Below are 20,832 nucleotides of genomic sequence, written 5' to 3' on the forward strand. Positions count from 1 at the left end.
CTGTCTGCCACACGGCCGTCAGGATCCCGGAATCCCTAACAGTTTCTGAACAAAGGACAGCCCGGCCTGGTCACTGCGGTGTGTCCTTCACTGCAAGGATCTTAGCTGCTGTAGAAAGCAAAGGCTTTGGCTCTTTCCAGGATGTAGCTCTGAACAGTGTTTGATAACGTAATGTTGTATGTCAATAATCTCTCAATTTTAAAAAAGTCACGGTGCGCCTGGGTGTCTCAGTCGGTTAAGCGACTGACTTCGGCTCAGGTCATGATCTCGCGGTTTGTGGGTTCAAGCCCCGCGTCAGGCTCTGTGCTGACAGCTCAGAGCCTGGAGCCTGCTTCGGATTCTGTGCCTGCCTCTCTCTGCCCATCCCCCACTTGCCCTCTGTCTCTCAAAAATAAATAACCATTAAAAAAATTTTTTTTTAATTTTTTTTTAAACATTTATTTATTTTTGAGACAGAGAGAGACAGAGCATGAACGGGGAAGGGTCAGAGAGAGAGGGAGACACAGAATCTGAAACAGGCTCCAGGCTCTGAGCCGTCAGCACAGAGCCCGATGCGGGGCTTGAACTCACAAACCACGAGATCATGACCCGAGCTGAAGTCGGCCGCTTAACCGACTGAGCCACCCTGGTGCCCCCAAAAAAATTTTTTAAGTCACGATACGAGCTTCTGGGCAGCTCAGTCGGTTGAGTGTCCAGCTCTTGATTTAGGGCTCAGGTCAGGATCCCAGGGTCGTGGGATCGAGCCCCAAATTGAACTCTGTGCTGAGTGTGGAGCCTGCTTGGGATTCTCTCTCACGCTCCCCCTGCCCCTCCCCTACTTGCACATGGGCTCTCTCTCTCTCCTTCTCTCTCTCTCAAAAAAAAAAAAGTCATGACAAACATCTGTTCCACACCTACTTTCGTGCGGAAGCCGATGGGCATTTGCTGGTATGTGGGGAGGCAAACAGGGTTTAGGTTTTGGGGTGTCAACAGCTGACCTGGAAACTTCCCCTCCGGATAGAAGGGGTGTGTCAAGAGACCGCCACGCTGCTCAGCACGACCCACCGCCCTCACACGAGGCGGCTTGCTTGCTACCTCCCCAGCAAGGCGGTGCCCAGGGAGGGGAGAGCCCAGAACCAGCGGAAGCCAGAACGCCTCCCTGAGGCCCTCGCTGCTCACGCATCAGCAGGGCAGAGAGCAGGGCGGCCCTGGGTGGGAGCCCCTTCCCCAGGGTTCTGGCTCCCCCGCCCGGGAGGAGAGGAATTCTGTTTGTAAACGCAGAAGCTCCTGGCCTCCTTTAAGAATAACATCCTTATCTCCCGGCCAGAGACCAGGAGGTTCCCACCCTCCCTTCAGTGAAGGAAGCCAGAGGGGAGATACAATTTGGAATTCTCAGTCGCAGTTCCTTATAAGAACGAAGGAGACGATGAAAACAATGTGGCTTAATCTGCCAAACGTGCAGTGGTACGTTTTCATTAAATATCCACATTAGGGCCCAGCATTTATATAGACGGAGAACCACATCCAGGAGCACCGGGGCGCTGGGGCCCCACCCCCACGATGGGGTTGCTTCCTATGGTGACGGTCACGCTGATGAGGTGTCCTTCCCCAGAGCCCACCCGAGAGGCATGCGCAAAGAGGCTTTTCCCGTCGTGTTCTCCGACCTCTGTCTCCGCTCCTCACTCACAGACCTCTCAAGCTTGTGGATGAACCAGAATAGCCGTGAGAGGTCGGGGCGCGGCTCTGGCCCCCAGGAAAGTCCTGTTACACATCAGAAGTCCTGTTACGCACACACGGCAGCTTTCCAACTTTGCCTTTTAAATTCATAAGCACCTCCTAACTTCGGCCTCCAAGTTGTCACAGCCAGCAGGCCAGGAAGGGCCCCCGTCACACCATGTCTCATCCAGTTTGGGAGACGAGAAACCCCCACTCCGTACCAGGCGACCCTCTCTGCGCTTGAAAGTGAACTTCTCCGGTCCTATCTTTGCCCACATCTGGCATTCCCATTACCGAACCCCAAAACAGAGCTACCGGCCACGGGTACAGGTTACTGCTGTTGTCCGTACGGCCCCACGCTGCGACTGGCGATTCGGAAACTCGCTGCCCCACCTCTCTGAACGTGTGCAGAGCTGAGAAGGCCTCCCCCAACCGTCTGGTAGCCGGCAGCCCTAGGTCGTCGTCAGTTATCCCCGGGAAGTTTCCACCATGAACTGGTGAATTAACAAAACGGTGGAATTCTAGTGCCTGGTTCACGTGACACCCCCATCCTTTGTGGGGACCTAAGAACAGATTCCCGTCTGTTCTCCCACCTCTGGCCGTACCCGGAACCTCGCCTCGACCAGGCAACCCCCGTCCTGCCCTCCAAGACAGCCAGGTCACCCGGCAGAGTGTCCCTACCTGCAGCGCACGCTAGGCGAAGGGGGCGTCCTGACCGTCGGGGACCCACGAGGACACTGCACCCAGGAGCCTCATGGCTGCTATTTACAGAGGCCGCTGAGCCCCACAGGCCAGGCGAGCGGGGCCCCGGCTGTCAGGCTGCCCAGCAAATCAGGCTGCAGCCTTATCTGCAAAGAGCTTCCTGTTTGAAATACATCAGCTGCCCCGCGGGAGGGCGGCGAGGAGGGTGTGGGAACGTTGCAAACTCCCGGAGGTCAGGGCTCCCGGCAGACCACGGACCCGCCCCGAGAGGTCCTTCCAGCTCTTCACCCCCGAGGCCACCCCGACTGTCCTGGCCTCTCTTCCGGGAGGACGGTGGGGATGCAGGAAAGCATTGAGTGGTCCTTATCACCTGGTGTCACATCAGACAGAAACACACGCAGCTGACACGCTTCCTCTCCCGTTCTCCGTGTGGGCTTTCACTTCACAGCATTAACCTCGTCTACTGGTCGAGACCGAACCCGCGGCGAGACCCCAGACTCACCGCGCTCACCGAAGCTTCGTGTGTGCCCCAGACTCTCTCTGTGCGGCGGGCTGGGCGGGTCCAGCTTCTGCGCAGACTGACTCTTGGGGGGGGGGGGGGGTGCTTCTTTAAGAAAGAGATACACACATAAAATTAGGATCATAAAAAGCTACATTCAGGGGCACCTGGGTGGCTCAGTCGGTTGAGCGTCTGACTTCGGCTCAGGTCATGATCTCACAGTTCATGGGTTTGAGCCCCGTGTCGGGCTCTGTGCTGACAGCTCGGAGCCTGGAGCCTGTTTCGGATTCTGTGTCTCTCTCTCTGCTCCTCCCCGGCTCGTGCTGTGTTAGTCTCTCTCTCTCAAAAATAAATAAACATTAAAAACATTTTTTTAAATGCCACATTCAATGGTGCATTTGTATTTATACCAAAAAGAGAAATCTTAAGAGATTACAAATTTTGTAAAACCTGTCAAATTCCATGCACATTACAAAATCCATGAAAAAGAATGGATCCTTTATTAAAACCACCTAATAGCATAAATAAATCTCACAACCTGGACCAAATGGGCCACTTCCAGGGAAACACAGGATCTACCACAATGGACCCAACATGAAATAGACGACTTAGCAGCCCCATAACAATGAAGGGAACTGAATTTGTAACTTAAAAAACTCCCAAAAAGGAAACTCCAGGCAGGCCAGGTGATTTCATACGAGAATTGTACCAAACTTTAATTTTTTTTTAATTTTTTTTAACATGTATTTATTTTTGAGACAGAGCATGAACGGGGGAGGGTCAGAGAGAGGAGACACAGAATCCAAAGCAGGCTCCAGACTCCAAGCTGTCAGCACAGAGTCCCACGTTGGGGCTCGAACCCACAGACTGCGAGATCATGACCTGAGCCAAAGTCGGACGCTCAACCGACTGAGCCACCCAGGCGCCCGTTTACCAAACTTTTAAAGAAGAGTTAACACCAAGTTTACATACCTCTTCCAGAAAACAGAAGAGGGAGGAGCATTCACCAATTAATTTTATGAAGTTGGCATGACCCTGATACCCAAACCAGACAAAGACAGTACAAAAAAAAAGAAAGAAAGAAAACTGTAGACCGATAACCCTCACGAATACAGATGCAAAAGTCTTTAACGAAATGCTGGCAAACAGGATTCAGCAATACATAAGAAAGATTTATAAACTGTCACCAAGTGGAGTGTTTCAGGGATGTAAGCCTGGGTCAATATTCAAAAGTCCAGCAGTATCATCAACCGTAGTAAAAGCTAACAAGGAAAAATTGCATGATCACATCAACAGGTACAAGAAAAAGCATTTGACAAAATTCAACACCTCTTCATGAAAAAAAAAAAAACCTCTCTGAAGGGGGTGCTTTCTCAACTTGATAAAGCAGCATCAATGTTTAAATAAACCTACGATAACATCATACTCAGGAAAGACTGAACATCTCCCTCCTAAGATCTGGACACGGCAGGACATCCACTCTGACCACTGCAACGCAGTGCTGGAGTCCCAGCCAGAGCAAAAGACACGGCAAGGAAAGAAAAGGCACACGGGTCAGAAAAGAAAAACCGAACAGCCCCTTGTGCAGACGACAGAAGTGTCTGCTTGGAGAATCCCAGAGAGTCTACAGAAATTCCTAAAACCAGTAAGGGGGCTCAGCAAGGCTCCGAGTACAACATGAACACACGGAAACCCGGGGCACTTCCGCGAGCGAGCAGTGAACACGTAGACTCCGAAATTAAAAATCATTTACAATCGCTCAAAGGAACGAAATGAACACAGAGACTCCGAAATTAAAAATCATTTGCAGTCGCTCAAAGGAATGAAATGCCTGGATGGAAACCTCACAAAACACGTGCAGGACCTAAGTGCTGAAACAACGCGCCGACCGGGAAAATCGCAGCAGGTTTAAGAAACCACGAGGCGCGTCGAGCTCCGGGACGGGAAGGCTCCGCGCGGAAAGGAGGCAGGATTCCCCCCAAAGTGATCTACAGGCTTAACGCGATTCCTATTGAAATCCCAGCAGGAAGCTTTGTAGACAGAGACAGGATTCTTCCAGGACTAGAAGACAAAGGAAGCAGAAGAGCTAAAACAATTTGGAAACGAAGAATGAAGTAGGGGGAATCAGTCTGCCCAACGTCAAGATTCATTATATGGAGAAGCAGAGCAGAGAACCCACACAAATATACCCAACTGATTTTTTCAAGTTTTCTCGTCGTCGTGACAAAATACACACGACGTACGATTCACCGTCTTAATCACTCTTCAGTATACAGTTCGGTGGTATTAAATACATTCAGATGTCACGTGACACATCCCATCCACCTCCATGATTCCTTCCATCTTGTGAAACCGGACCTCCGTGCCCGTTAATGCCACAGCCCCGTCACAGCCCCACCTCAGCCCCCTGGCCACCACTGCTGGACTTTCTATGATGTTGACTATTCTAAGACTCTCACATAATGGGAAGCAAGCAGTATTTGTCTTTTTGTGACTGGCTTATTTCACGGAGCGTAACGTCCCCAGGGTTCATCCGTGTGGTGACAGGTGTCAGAAGAACTTAACCAACTGAAATCCAAACTAACACAGCCCAACTTGACTTCACCCCTGCCCGGGGACGTTTGGCAGCATTCTGGAGATACCGTCACGCCGTGCGGTTGGGGGCGCGGTGCTGGCTTCTGGGGGGAAGGGGCCGGGATGCTGCTGAGAGTCCCACGGTGTTCTGGACACTCCCCACCACGAGGAAGAGCCACGCCCCAAAGACGCCCCTGGTGCCACGAGCGTCACCGGACAGGAGGCCTGAGACCGCAGTCCTGGGTGACAGCATACCGTGTCCCGAGGGTGCATCCCCTCGCCCACGCTCAACGCCAGCTGAGGGGAAGGCGCGGCATCCAGGTGCCAGCAAGGACCCCTGAGTCAGCCCCTATTCAGTCCTCAGCACTTGCCCTCCCACGAGGCTCTGGCACTCTGGCTAGAGCGCAGGAGACAGGGAGGAGAGTGAGAGCCTTTGCCCAGCTCATGCTTTGCAGACCGTGTGGAACGAGCAGACAGCGAGCCTGTCCCACGCGAGCCTGTCCCACGCCCCCCCGCCCCCCGCCCCCGCAACCCTCCTCCTGTCTCACCACTGACCTGGGACACTTACCTTTTGTTTTGTGTCCCGAATTGTTAAGGGCTCTTTCAAAAAGTGCCAAAACCTGAGAATCACTCTTGGTTACAGAAGAGGTGGTAATATTATACTAACGTACCTGCTTCAAGTAGCTTGTAAATTAGAACCGAATTTCAATTGGGAATCGTGTTTACACCTGCCTGGCCAACAAGTACCAAAAAGTCATGAGGAATCACTAGGCACGTCTCCCTCCAGACCTTCTCTGTCTTCCGTCCCGCCCTCAGTTTTCTTCTCGAAAGCACGCAAGTCACGGCCCTGGGCTCGGGCTTCTCCCGGTGAACCCCGACCCCTCCAGCAGCCTGGCCCCGCGCAGTGGGTCACAGTGAGAATCTGGCACGGCTCCCCAGAATTATTTACATCTCCCACAGATAGCGGAGCCATCCGCACACAAGAGCCGGACCAGGCCTGTCTGTCTCTGGACAGGAATTTTCCCTGGAGTCACCCGGCCGTGCAGCTGTGGCCGTGGACGCTGTCCGTGAGGCCGTTCACCGTGCTCCCCCCGTCCCAGGCCCGAAGGCTCTGTTTCCCCAGAGTCCCCTGAAAGCCTCCCTCCGCTTGCGTATCCCACCCCTCAGCCACACTGGTCACCGGTGGGCACAGACCCCAGACGGTCAGGGAACACTCGCGCCCACCGGGCCGGGACATCCAGCTCTGACTTCACAGTGTCTCTCGCCAGCACGAGGGCTGTTAGCCACACTCAGGATTGCTACGACTCACCACAACCTCTGACCACACCACAGCATCCAAGGTCATGAGAGCACCCGAGATCGCGGGGTCTCAAACGTGAGCGTGCACCGGAACCATCCAGAAGGCCTCTGAAAACGCAGACAGGGCCCCACCCCAGACCTTCTGAGTCAGTGGGCTGGTGCGGAGACCCGGGAACTTTCATTTCTCACCAGTTCCCAAGCCGGGCTGGGGCTGCTGGTCCCGGGACTGGGCTCGGCGAAGCCCCGCCTCCCTCACAGGGTCGCTGCGAGGCATCGAGTTAATGAGGCACCGGACACGCGGGGACGCTCACGCGTCAAGTGGTAGCCGTCGTGCAAATTCTCACTTCCCGCCTTCCCTCCTTGGTTGCCCCACGAGACCACACGCTCCTGCCCTGGCACAGGGACGGACGCCAACAAACCCGTCCCTGCTCCTTGCGGGAGGAGGGAAAGACCTGATGGATGTGGTCCCCGCCTCCCGCAACAGCCCCCCCAGGAGCGGCGAGGGACGGCCACAGAACCGCACCATCAGGCCCATCGACGGGCCCGGTGAGGGGGAGGCCGCCTCAAGCGGCTGGGAACAGCCTGAACTTGAACAGCACGGGGCAGCTGTCAAAGCTGCTAACCCCACACGGGGACTCCTGGGCCGGGGTCCTCAGTCTTTCCGTGGTTCCTCCAGGCCGTCCCTGTGCACCTCGTCCTGGGTCAACAGAAGCCAAAGGAACGGACTCCGCGAGCCACCAGGAAGGCAAACCTTCTTACCTACAGCGCGTCAGTAACTGGGAAGTCAAGGCCGCCTGGGTTCACGACCGTCAGACGTGTCTGCCTCGGGCCCTGCGCACTGACGACCTTCTGGGCAGAGGCTGTAACTTACCTCGTTTTTCCGTGCCCTGGGTCTACCGGAGGATCCGCGTGTCGCCGGCCTCAAAAGCAGGGGCCTCTGCACAGCCTGGGGCGCCTGGGTGGCTCAGTCCGTTAAGTGTCCGACTTCGGCTCAGGTCATGATCTAGCTGTTCGTCAGTTCGAGCCCCGCGTCGGGCTCTGTGTTGACAGCTCGGAGCCTGGAGCCTGCTTCGGATTCTGTGTCTCCCTCTCTCTCTGCCCCTCCTCCACTCATTCTCTCTCTCTCTCTCTCTCTCTCTCTCTCTCTCTCCCCCTCTCAAAAATAAATACACTTTTTTAAAAAATTAGAAAAAAAAATAAATAAAATGTAGAACTTCTCCTTTGTTCCGCTCACAGATTGAAGGGTTGCAGACTGGGCTCTTAGCCACCTCACTTCCCAGTACCTGCGAGATAACAAACCCTTCTTGTTCAGGAGACTGATTTCACGCATTCTCACTCCTTTCAAAAGTAACATCACCGATTTGTTTTCAAGGACAAGACGGCTCACGTATTCTTTTTTTTTTTTTTTAGTTTTCTTTTTTTCATGTATCCTTTCAACAAACATTGGGTCTGCGTGTCGCTCTCCAAAGGACATACAGCTCCTCGGCGGGGACTGACAGGTCGTGTGCTCTGACAGCGACCCTTACGATTGGAGGAACCAGGAGACTCGGCCAGGCCAGGCCCCGTCCTCCGCTCTACACACGAGAACTCAAGTCGGAGAAGCGAGGCAGCTCCCGGAAGGCCCCAGCTCCCGCCCGGCGACGTCCCTAACGGACCTGAGCCAAAGGATTAAAAGGGGCCCAGTGGTCAGCACTGCCATCGGGCCCTCACTGCACCGTGTCCGCAGTCCAGGCTTGCAACGTGCCAAACGGGAACGGTTGTGAATAAAATTAGCAGAGTGACAAGGCCATGGCTGTGGGCCATAGCGGGCTCAGTCGCGCGGTGATTACAGACCGAACAGGGTTTTTGCCCCACTTCAGGGAGGTGGGAAAGCTGTTTTGGGAGCAGAGGGTAGCGTGCTGGATACAACAGACCCCTCACGTAAATACATCACTACAGACCATGAACTTGATTTTCTCTGTATAGAATTCTGAGTAAAAATGTAACTGCCGGAGGAAGAGGCATTCAGACTAAACTTCCTTATAATCAGTCACCCAATGTTGCTGCTGTTTTGATTACAGCGAGAACATTCCGACTGAGCTGAAGGCACTAACTGCTTCTCCAGCAATGAGAGCGATCTTTGTGACCAGAACCATCTCTGATAATTGAAGTGTCTCTATTTTCATTAGATGTGGTTTTATTGTACTGTCACAAATTTTTGTAAGTGTCAAGTGTAGTGTTAAGAGATCTAAACTTATGTATCTCAGTGCCTCAAGAAGTTGAAAATGTTCCACTAAGGAACTTTGCGGCTTCAAATACCTTTATCGGTTCTTTTACCATATTGTAGGAATTAGGGACTAAAGGCTGGACTAATACATAAGCTGAAGGGAAAAGGAAGATTCAGAAAGTTACGTCTGGGGCACCTGGGTGGCTCAGTCGGTTGGGGCGCCTGGGTGGCTCAGTCGGTTGAGCGGCCGACTTCAGCTCAGGTCATGATCTCGTGGTTCGTGAGTTCCAGCCCCGAGTTGGGCTCTGTGCTGACAGCTCAGGGCCTGAGGCCTGCTTTGGATTCTGTCTCCCTCTCTCTCTGCCCCTCCCCTGCTCACCCTCTGTCTCTCTCCCAAAAATAAACATTAAAAGATAAAAATTAAAAAAAAATACCCCAGCAAAAATAAAAGGGGATGGGAGTAGATTAAATAAGACCGTTAAAACATCCAACTGCTGAAGCTGGGTGACGGCTGACATTCCATTATACTTTTGCATGTGGATAAAGGCTTTTCCAAAGAGAGACGTGAACAGAAACACATCACTGGCTATGCCTCGTCAGTTGGGCAACTACATTTGCCAACACCCAAATTTCCCACCTTTCTTGGTATTGGGGTAATCTTTGTTCTTATAAAGCAATTGGAAATGATTTGATATTTAAGTTTCTAACAAATGAATGCTAAGTCAACTGAGTCTTTGGAAGTTTTTAAAAGTGTTAGAATATTCTTTTCCGAGTTGTTACCGTACGCAGATTTTACAGGTGACACGTTATCTACAATGAAAGCGCTTCTCAGCGGCCACCTCAAAATATACTTGTTCCTTGGCGCACGCTAGTCTCGAAAGCAATTGTTTTCTCACAAAGTGCTAAAATGTATTTTCTTGGGGCATGGATTTTGTTTTAATGTCACTTGTCATCAGAAAAACCAACAGATTCAGAACTGTTTAAAAGAAAAATTTCTGGGAGCTTTCTGGAAAGTTTACCAATCTTGTTTCCCACAGAATGAGACCGAACGTAGCAAGCTTCATGACCACTCGGTATCTGATTTAAAGACTCAACCACTTAATGTAACCCACAAAACCCCCATCACTAGGAACTTGTAACTGCAGTATTCTCCCAGGTTACGGGGCTGTGGCCATCGACCCCAAAGGCCTGACACACGCAGTTTAATCAAGTGCACACTTAAAATCCTGGGCACTGGTCACTTCTTTAAGAAAAAACATCACTATCTTGTTTTAGGTATGTGCTGTAAGGTAGTAAAATCCCATTTTACAGATAAGAAAACAGGCTGAGTGGCGACACCGGAGAATGCTGTGTTCTTATGGTGATAAGTAAAACCACGTTATCAACCTACAGCTCATCACTAATTTCTGGGTTTATGGCCACAAAGACTGAATTTCCCTTCCTTACATTCATCTGGCATTTTCTTTTTTTTAATTTTTTTTTAACGTTTATTTATTTTTGGGACAGAGAGAGACAGAGCATGAACGGGGGAGGGTCAGAGAGAGAGAGGGAGACACAGAATCGGAAGCAGGCTCCAGGCTCTGAGCCATCAGCCCAGAGCCCGACGCGGGGCTCGAACTCACGGACCGCGAGATCACAACCTGAGCTGAAGCTGGACGCTTAACCGACTGAGCCACCCAGGCGCCCCTCTTTTTTTTTTTTAAGATTTTTTAAACGTTTATTTTTTGAGAGAGCCGTCAGCAGAGCCCCACTTGGGGCTCGAACTCACGAACTGTGAGATGGTGACCTGGGGTAAAGCTAGTTGGGCACTTAACCGACTGAGCCACCCAGGCGCCCTCCAGCTGGTATTTTCTGAAGACCAAAGTATATGCTAAACGTTGTCGAAGACAATTAGGCAGGGGCCCTAGAGCAGCACAAAAAAACGCAGAGCCCGGGAAACCAAGATGGCTTCGCGCCAGGGAAGGGCGAGGGAAGGGCGAGGCGCGCTTGCGGCACATCATCCGGGGCCTGAGAAAACCAAACTTGACCCCAAACTGGGAGCCACTGAGCTTACCACGGTGGGGACGGTAGAGTGAGGAAACGGCAAATGGGGTCCTCGGAGAAGAGCCGAGTTCCGGGCGACTGCCTCCCCTCGGGGAGGCCTTCCTCCCTCAGCCACCGAGCAAAGCTTGAGCCGCCAAGCTGGGGCAGCACCAAGGGGAGCCCTCCCTAAAACAGCCCAAACAGCCCGTCTGGGATGGCCTCGACCCTCACGGGCCCGACCCTCACCTTGCAAAATGGGGAACTACCACCAGCTCGCCTCCCGGTGTAGCTGGGATCGAATCTCCTTGCAGGGCTAATTTGGTGCAAAAGGTCACTTGGGGCTGCCTCCAAGGATGTTTCTTCCCCCCAGTGAAGAGGGGCGGCTCTGAGAGGCAGTTTTGAGGCTTAGCAATCGTGTGTCCCAGAACTCGACACCTACCCCTCCCCCAGCCACCTGGGAGAGAGCTGGCACAGCTGGGGCCCCTGCTGCTTCGCCCCCCCCCCCCCAAAACTTCTCATCATAGGGACACCGGACCGTCGCGCGGAACACGGATGGCGAATCTGTACGTGACAATTGATTCCACAGGAAGGGGAGCAGGGGGCCGCTCAACGGGCGGTCTCAGTTCTCACAGGATCCCACGTTCACAGCAGTGTATGCACCTGAGACCACTGAACTGTACCCTCACAAAGGATAAAATGGTAAACTTGCATGTGTGGTTTTCTTTAAATGTTTATTTTTGAGAAAGAAAGGAAGAGAGAATAAACCCCAAGCAGACTCCACACTGTCAGTGCAGAGCCCAATGTGGGACTTGATCCCACAACCGTGAGATCACGACCCGAACCAAAATCAAGAGTCAGACACTTCACTGACTGGGCCCACCCCACCCCCGCCGGGGGGCCCCTGAAGTTCAACTTTGAGGTGGACTTTCCAGGAGACACGGTACCCGAGTAGAGCACCTCGGCGGGACTAGGATGTACCGTCACCCCGACTACTCGCGCTCCAGTTCCCGTGGATCTTTGGGATGAACTTGTCAAAGCGCCAATACTTGGCCATTTGGGGCGATCTCACGTGGTCCCGCCCCCTCCAACATCACCGACTCCAGGTACACCCCTCGCGTGCACCCCGTTTCCCCGAACGGCCCACAGACACCCTCTCTGTTCGGAAGCTTCCAGCCTGTGCAGGAAGCTACCGGTAATGCATCCCCATCTCCGAAATTCTGAGAACCACGCCCAGAGCAGAATACTGTGAATGTTTTATTTCATCATTTTGTCTACAACTGAAACTCTGGGAACTCAAAGTTAACATCCTTGCCCGTGAGCTTCTTATAGACGCCCGAGAAGGTTTCCACCTACGAGCAAAGAAAGAATTCGTCACAAAACTCTTAAATATGCACATTCATCTGAAAGCCTAACGATTATGTGAAACCGGGCCCTGCATGGCGTCCCCCCCCTCAGCAGCCGGGCGCACAGGGCACGAGGGGTACACAGGGCGTGCCCGCCTGCCAACGCTGGGGACCGTCCACCTCAGTCACGCTTTCCCGGGAATGAAGGGAAGGGACAGCTCTCCCAGATTCTGACACCACCACATCTCACCCCCAGAAGGATCCACAGCCTTGCTGAGGGGAATTACCTTACTTCCAATGTTCCTAGTAACTTAAAAGGTAGAGAGTTTTGACTTTCAAAACATCCCCCACTGTGAAACCCGACACGGAATCCAAAGGGAAGCGCGCAGAGGTTCCGACGGAGCAAAGCTGGCCCTGGGTTTACGCTCGCTGGCTCTGCTGACGCCGGAGACAGGCCACGCCCTTTGCCCTCCCTGTGTCCGGGCCCTCCCGCAACGCGGTCACCCCATTACCTTGTGTTCCACGTTGTTCTGCTGGGCTTTATCCAAGTGAACCTTTATGAGCCGGCTGCCGTCCAGTTTCACACGGATTCTCTTGCCCACAATCTCGCTCGGGAAAACCAAGTCCTCCAGGATTGCGTCGTGCACGGCGGTCAAAGTGCGGCTGAAAGAGCCCAACGACGGAAGTGAGAAGCCCGGGATCTACGACGCCTGCCCTCCTGTGAGCCCCTTCCAAGTCAACAACGCAAAAGGCCAATCCCAGGCCCCTAAACCAAGTTACCACTGGGCTTCCCACGGACGACTTACATCTAATCCGTCTCCAGGGCCGGTGCCAAACTAGACAGGGCGACCGACACCTACTTTCCTTCAAAGCTTAGGGGGAGTTCGACGCGACGCCTTATAAACCACACACGCCGATCCCGGTGATCATCTCCAGGGAGCGGGAAGGCAGGGAGGACTTTCACTTTTACACACAGCTGTAGGTGTTATTTTCGGGCACGGTTTCGACCGAACACCTCCGTAACCTCCTAACCACTCGCTCTTCTGCAAAGCCATCCTTCTCCAAAGTTGTCAAATTATCTACAAATTCCTGTGACCACGTAACTTCCTAACACAAGATCCTTCAAGAGCTCGCCACGACCTCCGAAGCTCCTCCTGGTTCCCTGGGACGGGATGGGGCACCTCGGTCCCCAGCTCCTACGCCCCCACTCTCATCCCGCCACGCACGCCTCCACGATTGTCCCACTCGCGTCCCTGACACCGCGTCACGTCCACGACCCACGTGGCCGCTTGACGAGGAGGTTCAACTGATTCCGAACCCCGAGCGCTAGCGGGATGCTGGGATGAGACAAGAAGGGGCGGCCCTCAGGTTTAGAGGCACCTGTGTCACGGAGCCCATCAGGTCCCCTCGCCCCCAGCAGGTCCCCTCATCTGTGCTTCAGAGCTGCCAGTTCCTACGCACACGTCACACCTTCTAGGGGCTCCCGGATGCCTCCCGAGGGCTTCCTGTTCCACGGCCACGGACGGCAGGCTCAAGGGAAAGCCACTTCCCAAATCCCGCATCACCTCTCAGAAAGCAAATGACAAGGACGCCGCCCCAGTTAAGCTTTTCCCCACAGTACGAGGAAGAGCACAAACACGGACATGTGTCTACCCTCCCCCTTAAAGCGTAAATCAGAATGGAATCACAGCGGCCGCGCATCTTCTGACTCCAACACGGTCTATTACAACGGGAGGGACGGGGATGCAACCTTGACCATCCCGAGCCCCAGGAACGGAACAGGCTCAGAGCAGTAATGGAAACCCTGCTATAGATTAGAAACAAGAACAAAAACAAAAAGAAGTGAGTCTCAGGACCTCACGTGTACGGGAGAAAGCCGAGTACTGAAGGAGAAGAACCGTGGAGGCAGGAGGTCAGGCTGGGAAGCGGTGAAGGGCCGCGGCCGGTCACCTAGGGCTTCGCGCAGGAGCACAGAAGGCCCCACGTGTGGGGGGCAGGTCACCAGGGACGTGGTGAAGTCGTGTCCCCGGAGCCGAGGTGGAAACACACGTCTGGGACGGGGGACGGCCAGAGCTGTGGGTGGGGTCAGTCCTGCAGCAGCTGCCCTCAGAGCGAAGGCTTCGTTCTCACTCCCAGTACCGACGCTGGCTCTCACGGCCCGCGTGCTCTCCACCACCCCGCGTATCTGATCTCGGGGTCACAAACTACCCGGAACACCAAAAATTCCCTGAATCCTTACGTTACTCCAACTGCCCAGGATCAGGCTCAAAGTACTGAAGCCCAAGATGCAAGTTCCAGAAAGTGTGGCCCCTGCCCTTCCCTCCCCCACTCCTCTCCCACAGGAGCAAGTATCTGCCTGTAAGACTCGAGTCCCACCCCTTGTTCAAGTGGTTTTACAAACAAGATGAAGTTAAAAACAGCCCAGCATTACTGGTCTGGCTGAAAAGAGCAACTCTCCAAGCCTCGGGTCCGTTCTCCTCATCCCTTTAGAAGTAACGATACGAGGCACAGTACCGACTTCACCTGGAGGTTACACAGGTACCAGAGGAGTTTCCCAAATGGTCCCCAGGGCAGGGCCTGCAGGGCTTCAATAATCCAACTCTGTGAAACGAGACTTCAACAACACACCAAAAGGCCCAGATCAAGGAGCCAGCAACTCTCAATCTGAGTTTAGGCCAGAAAACCCTAAGCCGATCAAGTTTAAAGAACACCGTTCGTGAGCATGTATAACCGCAGCAACACTTTTAATCTGTGATGTCAGCAACAGAAAAATATGCCTAATTTCTTAGCCTTAATTCACTGCAAAAATAAAACGTAAAGACCCATCTCAGCCCCCTCCGCTACATCCAGTGTGCTTGATCCCACAGCTCTGCACTGAGGACCCCCTCACTGTTCCTGTCCTTTACCCAAAGAATTGGAGAAAACCCTCTTTTCTGAAAGCAACGACCTATTCATTCTACCTATGTAAACATGTAATTCTTACTCTAGAATTCATTTTAAAACATTTATACATGGGGCGCCTGGGTGGCTCAGTTGATCAGGCGACCGACTTTGGCTCAGGTCATGATCTCGCAGTTTGTGAGTTTGAGCCCCGCGTCGGGCTCTGTGCCGACAGCTCAGAGCCTGGAGCCTGAGTCGGATTCTGTGTCTGTCTCTCTCTCTCTCTGCCCCCTCCCCTGCTCACGCTGTGTCTCTCTCTCTCAATAGTAAATAAACGTCTAAAAAATTTTTAAATCAATAAAATAAAACTAAAATAAAAAAGCAACCTACCAAAATCTTAGTACAAACAACCGAGCAGATAAGGAGTTGTTCATAAGGGGTTTACAGCACACTTTTTCGACGCTGATAAAATACTCACCTTCTGGGACGCTTTTGCTTGTTTTTTGTACGGCTTTTTCGAGTTGGCTTAGGCAGAATTCTCCTCTGTGAAGATTACCGTGGAAAAAGAAAAACCTCACGTTAGCAGAAAGCTGGCAACTGTCAAAGTGCTTTAAAAGCTAAAGGGCAGTAACAATAAATTCAAAGTTTGCGAAAGTCAAACCACCCAGACCAAACAAGCTACTGAGAATTCCCCGATTTCTAATTAATTCATTCAGAATCCAGAGAATATATTCAAACAGCGCCAGAAAAAAAAATCCCTCCCTCCTGATTTGAGCCCCAAATACTGCACACCTGCCACAATGCCAGGCCCGCCACCTACTGTCGGTAGGAACACGCCTGCGGAGCCACAGCGCTAGTTAAAATTTGTCACTCTGGCATTTCTCCCCCACACATGTTTGCACCAAGGCCAGATCTGAACTTAAAAAAAAAAAAAACACAACCACCTTTCTTGACTACGGGCCCCTTTCCAGGAACTATTCCTCACCATTTGCTTTCCTCCCAAAGCGTACAGCCGCCCGCTTCAATTCTGTCCTGCAGACAAACCACGGCTCAGACCCACCACACGTCCATAATTCCCTCGTAAACGCACTACATTCACGCCCTTGTAAACGTGGAGAGCCGTTTTCACGTTAACAGCAGAAACGTACTTATCTCTTTACCGCAAACACAAAGTGAAACACAAGTGATTTTAACAAAATTCCGAAAACAAAACATTCACCAGGACAGCACACACCTGAGCAATAAAGACCACGTGCTTCCCGCTGAACTTTTTCTCCAGCTCACGCACGAGCCGGACTTGGATTTTCTGGAAAGACTTCAGTTGAGGAACGGGAACGAAGATGATGATAGCTTTCCGACCACCGCCAACTTCGATCTCCTGAAGGAAGAACACAGACCACCAGCGTGACCTTGAGTTCACACGCCCATCTTTCCCACCCGAGCCCAGCGCTGAGCGCGAACACTCGGCTTGAACGTGGTCAAATACTCGAGGACACCAAAATTTTAAAGAAACCCTCCTCCCGCGCTTTCCCACCGCCAGGGCCAGCCCTCCGTCTCCCCTCCCTCACAAACCCCACGCAACGATGCGTGGGCAACGCTGTGCTCCAGGATGTAAAGTGCACAACCGGAACTGAGGCTGCTTGTCCCGTGGGCAACCTCCAACCCCGTCCACACGCACTGCAGCTCCTAAACTAAAGACGGGAATTTGAAAAAGTGAATTTCCCCCGACACGGAGTCCAGACCGGCAGCCTGGAAAGTAGACCCGTAAAGGCTGCAGCAGAGAAGCCCCGGGAACAAGCGGGAAGGAAGCGCGTTGTTCTCGCTGCCAACATGCCCCGGTTAAGAAGGCCAAGCCTCAGACTTTCTCTGTGAGATGCTCCTTCCAGGACCAGGGAGCGGGGACGGCCGGCTCGGCCAGGTCTCTGACCCACAGTGCGCCTCCCCGCACACTGTGCCACCTTTAAGACGACCCGGGGCAGTCCCCCCACCCGCATGGCCGCACCTGCACGGGGCGCGCGGGAAGGGGCCAGGCGGCAGATCCCGCCACCGCGCCCCGCGGACGGTCCGCCTACGACCACCCCCCCCCCCGGCATAAACCCCCCCCCCCCCCCCCCCCCCCCCCGTTACCTTGGCCGCCGTGATGTTCAGCTCCCTCAGCTGGGCTTTGAGGTCGGAGTTCATCTCCAGCTCCAGGAGGGCCTGGAGAAAGAAGCGGCCGGAGCCGACCCTCAGCGGGGCGCCCGCACCGCCCACGTGCACACACTCGGGGCCTCCTCCCGGACGCGTCCCCACCTCCACCCGGGGTGACACGCGCCGGGGGGGGGGGGGCTGGTGCCGGGGCGCGGGCGGCACTTGTTGCCGGAGAATGACGGACACTTGTTGGGGAGGGGAACGCGCGCGTGGGGGCGGGGGGAACACGCGCCGGGGCTCCGGCCCTGCCCTCCCCTCACCTGGGAGATGCCAGACTCGAACTCGTCCGGCTTCTCGCCATTGGGCTTCACGATCTTCGCGCTCGAACTGAACATGGCCTTCTCCTGCAAGTACAGGGCGCCCTAGCTCAGGTGTCCGCGGCCCCAAGCCACAGACCCCCGCCGGTCCCGGCCCCGCTCCACCCCGCAGAAGCCATCGGGGGGCACGGCCCGGGTAATCGGCCGTATCCCCGCCGGGTGAGCCGGGCCCGCCGATGCAGGGAGGACTCCGACACGTGTAGTCCTCAGAGTCGGCGGAAAAGTCCGCCGGAGAGAAGGCAGCCAACATACCTCGGTGAGAGCGCCGGTCTAGGAAGAGGCCTAAGTCTCGCGAGAGCGCCTCAAGTCCCGGCGGCGCAAGGGAAGAGGCGGGAACAGTGCGCGAGAGAAACCGGAAGAACCACCGAGAAAAGGTCGAAGCCGAGAGAGTCCCAGGAAGAGGCTCGTGGGGTCAGGCGCGTTGGGAACGCTCCTCCGGCGGCGCCGTGTCCTACGAGGCGGGGGCCGGGCGGCCGGGCCGGGGTCTGGGCGGGAGACGGGGGCCGAGAAAAGCAACCCCACCCCGAAGAGCGGATGTTCAAAAAAGTCTCATTTAACCCGAAGAAACTCACTTCCCCACCGAAGCCATGAAAAGGAATCAGAGGCTTGGATGCCAGTTCAGCCCGGAGAGAACCCGATGAGATGACGTTCGTTAGAGCTCTTTGGAAACGAAGTGCTTTACGAGTAAACGTGGTTTTCCGGCCCTAAACAATTTAGCCCTCGTCCCCACTGCTTGGTGCGGCGGACACTTGGGGACGTCCGCGGACACCTCTCGTGCGGGCCGGAGCGCAGCGAGCCGGGGGCGGGGGGCGGGGGGGGGGGGGGGCCGGGGGCCCGGGGCGCCGACGCGAGCGGGGCAGAGGGCTGGGGGGGGGGGGGGGGACCGTGGGCAGAGCCAGGCCGGAGCTGGACAGCCGGGGTCAGCCGGCCCTGACCTCAAAGCCGGCAGAGATCGCGTATGAGGAAAGATTGGGGGATGACACATCACTACTGGGTTCGACAAAGAAGTATTTATTAGAAAAGTGCCTCCCGTTGTGCCATGCTGTCACTTCCCTCCTGCCCTAGAGAGGAACGAAAAACATAATGCAGAAATACTCTATGATGTCTATACTCTGTGCTAATGCTGCACTAGGTGCTAGCGATTTAGTAGAACCCGCTGAATCCTTGCCCTCGGGAAGATTACCTTTTGGTGAGGAAGAGGGAACATAAAGTGGCAAGACCAAGTATGTAATGACAGATGATAGTAACAAACAGTAAAACGAGTCAAGGGGAGAAGGATTCATGCTCTAAGAAGTCAGAGAAGTTTTTGAAGAAAGATGTGGAAGAAGTAGGAGCTGTTCGCCAGGAAGAACATTCCAGACAGGGAACAACTTGTGCTAAATTGTCTGGCCGTGGTCACATAATTTAATCTCTAGAGGTCCAGTTTCCTTGACTGTCATATTTAATGGGCCAAGCACTGTGAAAACTGCCGACACCTGTACACCAGCTGATCTCTAAGATTTCCCACCACCTTTACTAAGCTAAAATTGAGTTCATCTTAGAGTTTTAAAGCTAGGTACGTTTTTCTAATAATGCTTTTTAAAAAGAGGCCACTATCACCTTGGAAAGTTAAGAGTCAACTTGTTCAAGAAAGAAAGAAAAGTTTAGGGGCGCCTGGGTGGCGCAGTCGGCTAAGCATCCGACTTCAGCCAGGTCATGATCTCGCGGTCCGTGAGTTCGAGCCCCGCGTCAGGCTCTGGGCTGATGGCTCGGAGCCTGGAGCCTGTTTCCGATTCTGTGTCTCCCTCTCTCTCTGCCCCTCCCCCGTTCATGCTCTGTCTCTCTCTGTCCCAAAAATTAAAAAAAAAAACAAAACAAAAAAAACGTTGAAAAGAAAGAAAGAAAAGTTTAGCTGCACCTCTAATCTTATCGGGGCAGTCATTCCAAACACTGGATGAACTATTTCCATTTCCTTAACTCTGCACGCCTTTCCAGCCTGGTTCTGATCTCTGCGGCCCTACCAGAGTAGCACAGGAAGTGTATTCAGTGAAGTTCTTCCTGGTTTCCCCTGCTCTGTTGAGTATTAGTAGTGCGAGAGGCCATGCTTGTCTTGTTCCCCATCTGGGGGAAAGCATTGTCTCATCAGAAGTATAATTTAGCATTAGGGTTTCTTTTTTGTGGATGTTCTTTATCAGGTTGAGGAAGAACCCCTTTATCCCTGTTTTCCTTAGAGTTTTTATCTTGAGTGAGATTGTGTCACATTCTTTTCATGCAACAATTATTAGCATCTTTTGAGTTTTTCTTAGCCTGTTAATATGGTGGGTTACATTTACTGATTTCCAAACACTGAAGCTGCCTTGAATCTCTGTTACAAAAGCCCACTTGTTCGTGGAATATCATTCTTTTTAATATCGCTGGGTTCCACTTACTAATATTTTGTTGAGGGCTTTTTGTGTGTCTATGTTCACAAGGACCATTGATCCCTAGTGTTCTTTTTTGTACTGTTATTGTCTGGTTTTGTATTAGGTTAATCCTAGCATCATAAAATGAGAAGTAAGGGGAAGTATTCCCTCATCTTCTGTTTCCCAGAAAAGCCTGTGAAGAATCAGTGTTCATTCTTCAAGCACTTGGTTGAATTCTGTCGTGAAATCATCAGGGCCTGGAGACTTTCTTTCTTTCTTTCTTTCTTTCTTTCTTTCTTTCTTTTTCTTTCTTTCGAGTATTTAATATTACAAATTGAATTTAGTGGTTGCAAAGGTATTCAAATTATCTATTTCATATGGGACTGGATTTGGTACTTTGTGCTTTTAGAGGAATCTGTCCATTTCATGTAAATAGTTAAATTCATGGAGGCGCCTGAGTGGCTCAGTCGGTTAGGCTTCTGACTCTTGGTTTTGGCTCAGGTCATGACCTCACAGTTCATGAGACTGAGCCCCTTGCTGGGCTCTGTGCTGACAGTGCAGAGCCTGCTTGGGATTCTCCCTCTCTCTCTGCCCCTGCCCCATTCGTTTGCTCGCTCTCAAAATAAATAAACTCTAAAAAACCAAATTGTTGAATTTTTGTGGGTAGAGTGGTTCATAGTATTCTCTTATTATCCTTTTAATATCCCTAGTTTTTTTTAGGTAT

General features: G+C 53.0%; 2 protein-coding genes across 3 annotated transcripts in view; both read right to left on the reverse strand.

Moving 5' to 3' along the window:
* The window catches only part of COLEC11 (collectin subfamily member 11), a 28,532-nt gene extending 26,025 nt beyond the window's left edge, over positions 1-2,507 (reverse strand). Inside the window, exon 1 of one of the 2 annotated variants that reach the window (XM_049652604.1) lies at positions 2,377-2,507. The gene's annotated coding sequence lies outside the window, so the exon portion shown is untranslated. The remainder of the gene's footprint in view (positions 1-2,376) is intronic. The other variant, XM_049652603.1, reaches the window with a different exon arrangement.
* A 9,731-nt stretch (positions 2,508-12,238) lies between these two features.
* On the reverse strand, positions 12,239-18,060 carry RPS7 (ribosomal protein S7). Its single transcript, XM_049652606.1, has 7 exons — positions 17,980-18,060; positions 17,671-17,754; positions 17,348-17,419; positions 16,455-16,598; positions 15,699-15,763; positions 12,853-13,003; positions 12,239-12,346 (listed from the first exon to the last, which is right to left on the reverse strand). The coding sequence occupies exons 2-7, from the start codon at positions 17,743-17,745 to the stop codon at positions 12,269-12,271; spliced, it is 585 nt and encodes a 194-aa protein (XP_049508563.1). The 5' UTR covers positions 17,746-17,754; positions 17,980-18,060; the 3' UTR covers positions 12,239-12,268.
* Between the last annotated feature and the right edge of the window lie 2,772 nt (positions 18,061-20,832).

This window comes from Panthera uncia, assembly GCF_023721935.1.
Source record: "Panthera uncia isolate 11264 chromosome A3 unlocalized genomic scaffold, Puncia_PCG_1.0 HiC_scaffold_12, whole genome shotgun sequence".
In the NCBI taxonomy this organism is placed as follows: Eukaryota; Metazoa; Chordata; class Mammalia; order Carnivora; family Felidae; genus Panthera; species Panthera uncia.